Here is a 13,188-nt window from a genome sequence, read left to right on the forward strand (position 1 = left end):
TGCCATAGAGCATGTCTTACAGGAAATTTAGAACATTTGTTTATTTACTTTAGCTTTTTGACAGTCTCACTCTGTGGTCCAGGCTGACCTTGAACCCACGACAACTTTAAAAGATTATTACATTTTTGTTTATTTAATGGTGGGAGGGTGTGCACATGCCTTGAAGCATGTATAGAGGTCAGAGGGCAATTTGTCAGAGTTGGTTCTCTCCTTCTATCATGTGAATCATGGGAATTGAACTCAGGCTTGGTGACAAACGCCTTTATCTGATGAAGCATCTCAGTGGCCTACAACACAGCTTCAAAGCACATGAGTTTTAATAAAATCTTTCTTTTTTTCTGTTCATAAGTAGTATGTCACTGTTTTCATTTATACTGCTTGGTCATAAAACTTTTACTCAAGAAAACATGAAAATCTGGGGGGTGGTGGCACATACCTTTAATCCCAGCACTTGGGAGGCAGAGGCAGGCGGATCTCTCTGAGTTGGTGGCCTGCCTGGTCTACAGAGCTAGTTCCAGGACAGCCAGGGCTACACAGAGAAGTCCTGTCTCAAAAAACAAACAAACAAAAAACTATAAAAAGATGAAAGTCAGTTGGCAAGAGATTTATGGACTTCACTCTGCAGTGTCTACACTCTCGGGATAAAATCATCTTACCTTTGCCTTAATTCCATCACCTGCAAAACAGAGCTGATCAAACATGGCCCTTTTCTACCCCACAATGTGGAAATTACAGTGAAAATGTAATGATAAAGACACATTTACCATTACAATGAGGTTTTCAGAGGTGGGTCCTAGGGCTTCCAAGGATTCTGGTTCATCTGTTGGTCTCTTGTAGTGGAAAGCTGTCCCAGAAACATCAAATTTCCTAGGCCAATCAATAGTCCAGGCACCATTAATATAGTAATCATCCCCTTCAGATTTTAAAGCTGGAAAAGAGAACAACAATCTACTTAAAAATGTTAGATTTCATTTAGTATTATATTATGGATCAACTACTGCAGTAGGTTTTTAACGAACAGTCATTTAATTCAGAGACAATGCTAGGCCGTCTTCCCTCTCTTCCCTTTTTCACTTCATCTTTCCCTTGGTTGCTTTTATTTCTCCCAAACAGTGACTGACTTTATTATGAGGATATTCCTATCTGGGACCCCACCTTCTTAAATTAAAAATGCAGAGGAAAAAGGGGGACTTAGAAACCTTTGAATAATATCTATATCTTGGGTCCCCAGGGCAGAAAGAAACTGACTGCCAGGTGACCTGAGGGGTAGAGGCAGGGCCCTTTCTCCCTACATGCTTACATCTACCATTAAATGAGATGGTACCAGGCACATGAGTAGTGTTGGGGTGGCTATGGCCTAAGGCCAGTCTAGGGTGCAGAGTGAGACCTTGTCTCAAAAGCAAAGCAAGGACAGCCACTGAGGCTATGGATGCCCTTGCTTTATGTTTGGGTCAAGGTTTCTCGATAGAACCCATTGATCTTATACTTGTAAGCCTCCTCCTTCCTTAGCCTCCTAAGCACTTGCTCTACAGTTGTTTGGGGGCCACCATATCATCTGTTTCTAATTTAAATGCAAATTGGAATAAAAGAACTTACAGTGGCTGTACTAGTTCTGCACAGTAACAAGGTCATTAACAGTGAGGCAGGGATGGGGAGGTCCTCAGGCCTCCCTATCCATCACTACAGATACACTTAGGAAGAAGGGAGCTTGTTGCCTTCAGTTGTTTACCCACTAGTGACCCCATCAGGCTCCAGTGGATACTTTCAATTCAATTACCACACAGATGACCCTGGTTACGCTAAATGGTCATAAACAAAACTCCAAGTCATAAATCTAGGAAAGAGGATGGTGAAGTTGATAAGGATGGAAGTATGTAGGGGAAAGAGAGTAATAATGATGGGTTATATACATACATGTATGAAATTGCCCAAGAACAGAATTAATAATAATAAAACAATGTCAACCAAAGAACTGCAATAATTTTCATATGAATGTTGAGAGGGTAATTACTTATTCATAATGTCATTAGTGGAAATGAATGAAACATTTATATGAGAGGATAAGAAGGGCATTAAGAAAACATGAAAGAGGAGCTGGGCATGAGGGCAGAAGTGTGGGGGCAGACTTACTCTCTAAATAATAAAGGAGTGGTTAAAAGATCATGGTGAGGGAAAACCTGTGGTTCTGGTGCACAGACAACTGAACAACAGAATCAAAGAGTTTGAAAATAGATCCAGGTCATAAGAGAATTTTGTCCTCACTTTTTAAAACACATTTTTAAATTAATTTTATTTCTCATATATTACATCCTGACCACAGTTTGCCCTCCCTCCTCACCTTCCAGGCCTCTTCTAGATCCACTCCTCCTCTGTTTCCCTTCAGAAATGAACAAGCCTCCCAGGAATGTCAACCAAACATGGCATTACAAGATGCACTAAAGCTGGGCACATACCCTCGTGGGAATTCCACGTGGTTTTTACTACTGTAGTTCTGTGGCAGAGCTTGAAACCAGGGATGTTAATAACTCTGGAAGTTCTTTTATTGTGCAGAATTGTTTCGGATATCCTGGGTGTTTTGGGTTTTCATATGAAGTTGAGTATTGTCTTTTAAGGTCTGTGTTGGAGTTTTGATAGGAATTGTGTTGTATCTGTAGATTGCTTTTGGTAAGATTGCCATTTTCACTATGTTAGTACTACCAATCCATAATCATGGAAGATCTTTTCATCTTCTGAAATCTTTAATTTCTTTCTTCAAATACTTGAATTTCTTGTAATTCAGGTCTTTCACTTGCTTGGTTAGCGTTACACCAAGGTATTTTATATTATTTTTTGTTATTATAAAGGGTGTTGATTCTCTGATTTCTTTCTCAGCTTTTTATCATCAGTATATGGGAGAGCAACTGATTTTTTTTTTTGAGTTAACTTTGTATCCAGTCACTTGACTAAAGTTGTTTAAGAGATGTAGGAATTCCCTGGTAGAATTTTTGAGGTTGTTTATGTATACTATCATATCATCTGTAAATACTTTGATTTCTCCCTTTCCAATTTGTATCCTTTGGATCTCCTTTCGTTGTTTTATTGCACTAGCTAGAAATTCAAGTACTATATAGAATAGGTATGGAGAAAGTGGACAGTCTTGTTTCTGAATGTAAAGGAATTGCTTTGGGTTTCTCTCCTTTTAATTTGATGTTGATTGTATAGGCTTGCCGTAAACTGCCTCTATTATGCTTAGGAATGTTCCTTGTTTCCCAAATCTAGACAAACAAGACTTTTATCATGAAGAGGTGTTGGATTTTGTCAAAGGCTTTCCCAATATCTAATGAGATGATCATGTGTTTTTTTTTCTTTCAGTTTTTTTATGGTATATTAACATTGACAAATTTTCATATGCTGAACCATCCCTACATCTCTGGCATGGATCCCGTTTGGTCATAATGGATATTTTTATGTGTTTTTAGATTCAGTTTATATTTTTGTATCTATGTTCATGAGTGAAATTGGTCTGTAATTCTTTCTTTGTTGAATACTTTTGTGGTTTGGGTATCAGGATGACCTCATAAAATGAATTTAGCAATGTGCCTTTTGCTTCCATTTTGTGAAATAATTTGAGGAGTATTAGCATTAGCTCCTCTTTGAAGGTCTGGTAGCATTCTGTAGTAAAAGCCATCTGGACCTGTTTTTTTTTTTTATTTGTTTGTTTTTGGTTGGGAGGCTTTCAATGACAGCGTTTATTTCCTATGAGCTATAGATCCATTTAAACTGTTTACTTGATCTTGATTTAACTTTGTCAAGTGATATATATGGAGAAAATTGGTCATTTCTTTTAGATTTTCTAATTTTGCGCAGTACAGGTTTTTAAAGTATGACCTAATGGTTCTTTGGAGTTCTTAGGTGCCTATTGTTATATCCCCTATTACATTTCTCATTTTGCTAATTCAGATATTCTCTGTTGTTTATTTATTTTGGATAAGGGTTTGTCTATGTAATTGATTTTTTCAAAGAACCAACTCTTTATTTCATTTATTCTTTGTATTGTTATCTTTGTTTCTATTTTATTAATTTCAGTCCTTAGTTTGATTATTTCCTGCCATATACTCCTCTTGGGTGTGTTTACTTCTTTCTTTTCTATAGCTTTCAGGTGTGATGTTCAGTTGCTAGTATGCAAGCTCTTCAATTTCTTTACTTAGGTATTTATTGCTATGAACTCCTCTTAGCACTGTTTTCGTTGTGTTCCATATGTTTGGGAATGTTGTGTGTTCATTTTAATTGAATTCCACAAAGTCCCTAGCTTCTTTCTTTCCTTTTGCATTGAACCAGTAGTTATTAAGTAGAGACTTGTTCAGGTTCCATGAGTTAGTAGGCTTTCTATTGTTGAAATCCAGCTTTTTAATATATATATTACAGCCAGCCAAAGTTTCCCCTCTCTCCTTTCCTACCGTTCACCTCTGTTCCCAACTCCCAACTTAAGGGCAGTCTGTCATGAGTATCAAGAAAACATGACATATCAAGTTGCAGTAAGACTAAGTACTTCCACATGTACTCAAGCTGGGCAAGGCAAACCAGTATGAGGAATAGGGTTCAAAAAGCCAATAAAAGAGTCAGAGATGGCTTCTGTTTCCACTGTTAGGAGTCCCACAAGAGGACCAAGCTACACAAGTGTAATATATATATAGAAAGCCTAGGTCAGTCCCATGTAGGCTCCTTGGTTGTTCATTTGGACTCTGTGAGGCCTTGTGAGCCCAAGATAGTTGATTCTGTGAATTTTCTTGTGGTGAAAAGGAAGAAGTCAAAGTATCATTATCCAAAGATGATATGATAGTATACATAAGCAACATCAAAAACTGTACCAGGGAACTCCTAAAGCTGATAAACATCTTTAGTTAAGTGGCTGGATACAAGATAAATGCAAAGAAAATCAGTAGCTCTCCAATAAACAAATGACAAACAGGCAGAGAAAAAAAAATCAGAGAATCAACACTTTGTACAATAGCCTCAAATAATATAAAATATGTTGATGTAACTCTAACTATGCAAGTGAAAGACCTGTATGACAAGAACTTAAAATCTTTGAAGAAAGAAACTGAAGAGGGTATCAGAAGATAAAAATATCTCCCATGCTCACGGATTGGTAAAAATAAAATTAAAAAATGGCAGAGAATCTTACCAAAAGCAAATTACAGATTAAATGCAATCTCCATTAAAAATGCTAACACAATTCTTTACAGATCTTGAAAGAACAATACTCAATTTCATATATAAAAACAAAATACCCAGGATAGCTAAAACAATCCTATACAATAAATAAATGCAGAGCTACAGATTTAAAACCCCATGGTATTGGCATATAAACATACAGGTGGATCAATGGAATTGAATCAAAGATCCCGACATAAATCCACACACTATGGACACCTGATTTTTGACAAAGAAGCAAAAATTATAAAATGGAAAAAATAAAGCATGTTCAACAAATGGTGATTGTCTATCTGGATGTTACCATGTAGGAGAGTACAGATAGATCCATATCTATCACCTTGCATAAAATTCAAGTCCAAGTGGATCAAAGACCTCAACATGAATCCAGTTACACTGAACTGGACAGGAGAGAAAGTGAGAAATGATCTTGAACGCATTGGAACAGGGGACAACATCCTGAACATAATACCAATAGCATAGGAACTAAGAGAGACACTAAATAAATGGGACCTCATGAAATTGAAATGTTTCTGTAAGGAAATCCAGTTTTTAACCCATGATGATCTACTAGGATAAGAGGGTTGTTTTCTTGTATCTATTGAGACTTGCTTCGTGACCAAGTATGTGGTCACTTTTGGAGAATGTTCTGTGGGGTGCTGAGAAGAAGGTGTATTCTTTTGTGTTTGGTTGAAATATTCTGTAGATATGTGTTAGGTCCATTTGGCTCCTAATGTCTGTTAAATCCAGTATTTCTGTTTAGTTTTTGTCTGGGAGACCTCTTCATTTGTGAGGGTAGGGTACTGAAGTCTCCCACTTTTAATGTGTGAGGTTCAATATGTGGTTTAAGCTTTAGTAATGTTTCTTTTACAAATATAAATGCCCTTGTGTTTGGGCATAGATATTAAGAATTGAAACATCATCTCAGTATTTTCCTTTAATGAGTATGAAGTGTCCTCCATCTCTTCTGATTAATTTTGGTTTGAGGTCTATTTTTTAGATATTAGAATAACTACACAAGCTTGATTCTTGGGTTCATTTGCTTGGAAAATCTTTCTCCAATCCTTTTCTCTGAGATGTTTATCTTTGATGTTGAGGTATGTTTATTTTGTGCAACAGAAGGATGGAACCCATTTTTACATCCATTCTGTTAGCCTGTGTTTTGGGGAACTGGTTCCATTGATATTGAAAGATAATTCCTGTTATTTTGTTGTCAGTGATGGTGTTGGTAGAGTTTGTGTGTTTCCCCCATTTTTTTTTTTGGCTTTGCTGGTATGAGATTATATATTTCCTGTGTTTTCTTTGGTGTAGTTAACCTCCTTGGATTGGAGTGTTTCTAGTACCTTCATAGGCCTGGATTTGTGGATAGACATTAAATTTGACTTTGTCATCATTGTTTTGTCCACCTATGACAACTGAAAGTTTTGCTGGGTATAGTAGTCTGGGTTGGCATTTGTGGTCTTTTAGAGTCTGCAAGACATCTGTCCAGGCCCTTCCGGCTTTTATAGTCTCTGTTAGAAGTTTAATAGGTCTTGTTTTAATATGTTACTTGACCTTTTTCCCTTGCCACCTTTAATATTCTTTGTTCTGTATGTTTAGTGCTTTGATTTTTGTGCAGCAAGGGGATTTTTCTGGTCCAATCTATTTGGTGTTGTGTAAGCTTCTTGTACTTTTATAGGCTTGTTCATATTTAGGCTAGGAAAGTTTTTTCTTCTGATGTTGTTAAATATATTCTCTGGGTTTTTGAGCTGGGTGACTTCTCCTTCTTCTATTCCTATTATTTTTAGGTTTGATTTTTCCATAGTGCCCCAGACTTCCTGGATGTTTGGTGTTAGGAACTTTTTAGACTTACCATTTACTTTGAGTGGTGTATCTATTTCTTTTTTTTTTTTCAAGGTCTGATCATTTATTTGTTACCCTTACAAACTTATTTTTGACTGGACTCAGACTTAGAAGTAGAAGCTCTCAGCGAGGACAGCCTTCGCCTCTTGGCAATCTGTTCCTGGCGCTTTTCTTTGGCTTCCTTCATTCTCTTGGCCAAAAGTTTAGCATATTTTGCAGCCTCCTCCTTGTTTTTCTTTGTTCGTTGCTTCTTCAGAGCAATACGCCGGCATTTGTGTTGCAGAACACGCGGAGTCACAAGATGCTGAATCTTGGGTGCCTTGGTCCTGGGCTTCTTACCTTCTTTGTTTAAAGGCTTTCTGACAACGTACTGGCAGACATCATCTTCTTTAGAAAGATTAAAAAGCTTTCGGATTCTGCTAGCTCTTTTAGGTCCCAACCGACGAGGCACAGTAGTATCTGTCAGTCCAGGAACATCCTTCTCTCCTTTTTTTACAATAACCAAGTTGAGAACACTCAGATTGGCATCCACAATGCATCCTCGGACAGATTTGCGCTTCCTCTCTCCGGTTCTCCTTGGTCTATAACAAGAATGCCCCTTACTCAACAGCAGGCACACTCTGCCATGGGTCAGGACACCTTGTTTCATGGGAAAACCTTGTCTGTCATTGCCGCCACTGATTTGGACCACGTAACCCTTCCACTCTTCACCCAGGGCATCGGCAGCCACTTCCATGGCCATGCGCTTCTCATAGAAGGTCCGAAGTTTGCGTTCATTGTCCACTTCGATGAGTTTCTGGCAGCCGGTGGCTGGGAAGGAGATATTCAGCTTCATCTTCGTGTGTATCTATTTCTTCTAGTGTATCTTCAATGTATGAGATTCTCTCTTCCATCTCTTGTATTCCATTGGGGTTACTTGCATCTGTAGTTCCTGTTTGCTTATCCAGATTTTCCATTTCCAGAATTCCCTCCATTTGTGTGACCTGTACCTGAGCTACAGATATCTGCTTGATGGCTATCCTACTTAGCTTTAAACTGCCAACCCGACAAAGCCTGGAGTCACTAGAGAAGGGAGTCTAGTTAGGGATTCCCTAGATCAGCTTATCCTGGTACCATATGTGTGGGAGATTGTTTTTATTATTAATTTATATAGGAGGGTTCAGTCCATTGTGGGCAGCACCATTTCCTGGCAGGTAGGACTAGGCTGTATAAGAGAGCTAGTTACACATGCATCAGTGAGAAGTCAGCAAGCAGCATCCACCATGATTTCTGCTTAAGTTTCCTATTTGAGTCTGCCCTGGTTCTCTCAATGATGGACTGTGACCTGTAATGTAAGCCAAATAAACCCAATTGTTCTCTAAGTTGCTTTGATTAAGGTCTTTGTTGTAGCAACAAAATGAAACTAGAACAATATTACAAAGATGACAACATAAATTAGAAATGAAAATGTAAAAAAGAAATAGGACTAAGGCAAAAGTACTGAACTAACATCTCATTCTTAAGAATAGTCTATGTAGCTATCTGGAACAATTTAAAGCAGATACTCAAATGCTTGTATGTATTATGTCATTAGTTACTATATCCAAATATCTATCAATGGATGAATGCAAAACCAACTTGTAACAGAATATTATACTGTAGGGTTAAGCCAGCCCCTTTAGGGGGTGGGTTTGCCTCGGGCGAATGCGTATGAATAAATCGGGCGCGCGGTAGGCGGCTCCTCCCTTTTCCTGCCTCCTGTGAAATGGCTGCGCGGGAACCTCGGTTCTGTAAGTTTATTTAAACATTAAAGCTGTATATATTCTTTAATATCAGCCTTGCATCTATTTATGCAGATACATTTGGCGCCCAACGTGGGGCATTGCGGATACCTGCCCCAAAATTGGAGGCTCCTGGGGGCGACCGCTCCCAGTGGCACCTCCCCCCGGAGGTCTCCCTGGGTGCGCGGCACCTTGCCGGTCCGACTACGGCTGCGGGCGCAGCTGAGATTCTGAGCGACACAATCTTTCCTGGTTCCCCCTAAAAAGTCAAACGGGATGGGAGTATTAGCACTCCCCGGCCCCGCCCTGCCTGACAGTGGCACAAGTGCCTCTGTAACAGCGTGATGAGTCTCTGTTCCCCTCCCACCTCCACCAGCCAGCGCTCGGGTCACGTGACAGTGGCCCTGTGAGCCGGCTCAAACACGCCGGCATCCCTTTGATTTGTTCACTTTGGCGGCTTTTCTCTCTGTTCCCTTTCTGGCCCAATTGCTATTTATCAGCCTGGTGTCTGCTCCAATTTTTGTTTTTGAGTCATTTATTTCAGACTTAGGCCACGTGGACTCAAGTGGACTCTTCTGCCACCACTGCCAGGAACCGGTCATTGCAGGTAAAAGAATTTTTTCTTTTATAAATAAAATGTCTGAGAACGTGACTGTTTTAGATTTTCACAGCTTTTTTGAGTGTACCATCTGGGAGATTTTACAAGAGGTGTCTATCACCCCACATCTATGGATATTTCTGGGATTCGTAATTTTCCTTAGCACTATATGGTTTGATAATAGGAAAATGATGGAGTCTCTTAAGGCAGAGGTTGAACGTTTAAAAACTATTGAGAATGACAACAATCTTCTCAAGAATCAGTTTGAAGTTCTCCAGGAAGAAAACGGATCTTTGTTTAACATGACTCGGTTAATTGAGCAAAATTTAGAAAAGGTACAGGCTGATGTTAAGGAGAAATTCATTACTATGGAAGAAGGAACAGCTGAATTAGATCGTAAGTTCCAGCAGTCCCTTTCTGTAGGAACTGAAGCATTAACTGAGAGAATCAAAACTGCTGAATGTGACAATCGAATTTTGTCTAAAGCTTATGACAGATTGGCAGAAAGATTGTCAATACAAGAAGGCACGGTTTATGCCATAAAAATTATGTCCAAAGATGACAAGTTATCTCTAATGGACAAATTTCATACTTTAGAATCCTCAATGAAGGCTTTGGAACATAATTCTGGACAGGAGATTCAGACATTGCAAAAAGCAATGGTGAATAGAATTGAAAAGATTGAGGAATTTCTAAATTCTGATGAAGAAGAACAAAGGGTAGAAAGGCAAATTATAACTACATCTGTGGATAAATCCCTCCGGGACAATTTCCACAAAGCTCTACCTACAGCTCTACATGCCTTTCCAGTAATAACAACAGAAAAGGTGATTGGTTCCAGAAACCCTAGGGTCATCAAGGAAGATACATGGGAGCCTGTCTGTATGAATGATCTCAAAGAAATTAAACAGGCTGTCATGACTTTTGGGATGCATGCCTCTTTTGTTAAAGAGATGCTAAAATCTTGGGCCACAACAAGCAGAGTAACCCCCTCGGACTGGCTCCAGCTGAGCTCCGTGGTCCTTGAGAGTGGACCGCAATTAAAATGGAAATGCTTATTCAGGCAAGAGGCTAGACTTTTAGAACAGCAGGAAAAGGTGAAGGGAATTGACATTTCCCTAGATAAAATTCTAGGTGAAGGGCTCTTTTCTGACCCTCAGGAACAAGCTAATTTGGATGAAAACACACTATCCATGTGTACTACAGCAGCCTTAAGGGCTTGGGACAGGGTACAAGACCCAGGACAGAGAATGGAATCATTTGTCAGAGTTAAACAGGGTCAGAGAGAACCCTTTAGTGACTTTTTACAAAGACTAACTAAGGCTGTACAAATAGGGATATCTGACCCAGAAGCAAGATGCATAATGATTGAGTCTTTGGCTTACGAAAATGCAAATGTGGAATGCAAAAAGATCTTGGGGCCTTTAAAGTTCAGATCAGTGCCCTTGGAAGAATGGGTCTTGCATACACTGAATGTTGACACATTTGACTATGGCACTGAAGCATGGGTAGAAGAAGCAATTTCCAATGGTAAAAGGAGACACCAGAATACCAAATGTTTTAATTGTGGCAAAATGGGTCATATGAAAAGGAATTGTAGACAACAGATTTTCAGAAATAATAATAATGCATCTTCTAGAAATAACAGAAATAGAAGGACTCAGCCTTCAGGTTTATGTAGAAGATGTGGAAAAGGCAGACATTGGACGAATGAATGCAGGTCTACAAGAGATAGACATGGCAACCTGATACAAACGGGAAACGTGAGAAGGGGGCCTCACAGGCCCCCATGGCAAACATGGTTCAGTCATTTCCAGTTTCTGCAGAGAACATGCCTCGTCAGGACAATTAGGAAACCACATGCCTACTGTTACAAGCAATACTGATCAGAAAGATGAGTCACGTGTGTTTTGGCAAACTTCTATAAATGATCAAAGACCTAAGCTGAGAGTGTGTGTAAATGGCATTTTTATTACTGGCCTGCTGGACACAGGTGCTGATATAAGTATCATTACCCCAGAATCTTGGCATCCATATTGGCCTCTTCAGAATGTAAATGTTCAGCTCCTGGGAATTGGAACCCTATCTCAAGTAAGGCAGAGCATGAGATGGGTTGAATGTATAGGGCCAGAGGGACAAATAGGAAAATTAACGCCATATGTAGCCAATATTGGAATGAATTTATGGGGTCGTGACCTATTACAACAATGGAATACCCAAATTAACATTCCTGCTACTTCTAGAGCCTATATTTCTAGGAATAATATTAAAAGATATTACAAACAGAGAAAACTGGCCATTAGGGCTGTGCAAGAACAAGCAATTGATGTCCCTTCAGAGATACCAACAGCCTTGCCTCTAAAATGGTTGACTGAGAAACCAATATGGACAAAGCAATGGCCTTTAGCTGAGGAAAAGTTACAGGCTTTATAACAGCTGGTACAAGAACAACTAGATGCTGGACATATAGAAGAATCTACCAGCCCTTGGAATTCTCCTGTATTTGTGGTTAAGAAAAAATCAGGTAAATGGAGAATGGTGACAGATCTCAGGGCCATCAACAAGGTTATTCAACCTATGGGCCCTCTGCAATCTGGAATTCCTTTGCCCTCTTTATTACCAAAAGGATGGCCTCTCATAGTAATTGATTTAAAGGATTGTTTTTTCACTATACCTTTGCAAAAAGAAGATAGAGAAAAATTTGCCTTCACAGTGCCTACTTATAACAATTCTCAACCTTCAAGGAGGTACCATTGGGCCGTCTTCCCCCAGGGTATGTTAAATAGCCCCTCCCTGTGCCAATATTTTGTGAACCAACCATTGCAAATAATACGCAAGAAATTTCCCAAATCTATAGTATACCATTACATGGACGACATTGTGTTATCCGATTCAAACATGAATACCTTGAACAGACTGTTTGAAGAAATACAGATACTTTTACCTAAATGGGGATTGCAAATCGCTCCTGAAAAGATTCAGAAGGGAGATTCTGTTAATTATTTAGGTTATAGAATAGGTTTGCAAAAAATTAAGACACAAAAGGCACAAATTCGGAGAGATCGCCTACGGACTGTTAATGACTTTCAAAGACTGTTAGGAGACATTTCCAGTCTACGACCAGCTATTGGGATAACACCTGATCTAATAATTCATTTGAACAAAACCTTGGATGGTGATAAAGATTTAAACAGTCCCAGAGAATTAACAGCTAAAGCAGAAAAGGAACTGACAATGATTGAGGAGAAATTACAACAGGCACATGTGGACAGAGTGAATCCAGAGCTCGATTGTATTCTCGTCATATTACCGTCAAAAATTTCTCCTACAGGAATTTTAATGCAGAGAGATGATATTATCTTGGAATGGATTTTTTTTTACCACATAAACCAAGTAAGAAACTGAAAACTTATGTGGAAAAAGTCTCTGAGTTAATTATAAAAGGCAAGCTGAGACTTCGTCAACTAGCAGGCATAGACCCAGCAGAAATTATAGTGCCTTTCACTGCTGATGAACTAAAGAAATTATGGGAAGATAATGAACCATGGCAAAGAGCTTGTGCTAATTTTTTGGGAGACATTAATAACAACTATCCAAAAAGCAAGCGGCTTAACTTCATAAAGAGAACTTCTTGGATCCTTCCTCGAATCGTCCATGATGCTCCAATAACTGGAGCCCGTACATTCTATACTGATGCCAATAAATCAGGGAAGGCAGGTTACAAATCAGAAGACTTGGGTAAGGTGGAACAAAGTCCTTATGATTCTGTCCAGAAGGCAGAATTATATGCCATTC

The 13,188-nt window shown here is 39.1% G+C and overlaps 2 protein-coding genes across 2 annotated transcripts in view; both read right to left on the reverse strand.

Annotated features, from left to right (window-relative positions):
• Adamts6 (ADAM metallopeptidase with thrombospondin type 1 motif 6) overlaps positions 1 to 13,188 on the reverse strand; it is a 214,240-nt gene that overhangs the window by 48,483 nt on the left and 152,569 nt on the right. The window contains exon 18 of the mRNA XM_041663714.1: positions 765 to 928. Within this exon, the coding sequence (XP_041519648.1) occupies positions 765 to 928 (164 nt within the window). The remainder of the gene's footprint in view (positions 1 to 764; positions 929 to 13,188) is intronic.
• Positions 7,074 to 7,870, reverse strand: LOC121455927 (40S ribosomal protein S6-like). Its single transcript, XM_041663716.1, has one exon. It carries the CDS (start codon positions 7,868 to 7,870, stop codon positions 7,121 to 7,123), a length of 750 nt encoding a protein of 249 aa, XP_041519650.1. The 3' UTR covers positions 7,074 to 7,120.

Source organism: Microtus oregoni, unplaced genomic scaffold (assembly GCF_018167655.1).
Source record: "Microtus oregoni isolate MIOR12 unplaced genomic scaffold, Mior012 000014F_ref0000157, whole genome shotgun sequence".
In the NCBI taxonomy this organism is placed as follows: domain Eukaryota; kingdom Metazoa; phylum Chordata; class Mammalia; order Rodentia; family Cricetidae; genus Microtus; species Microtus oregoni.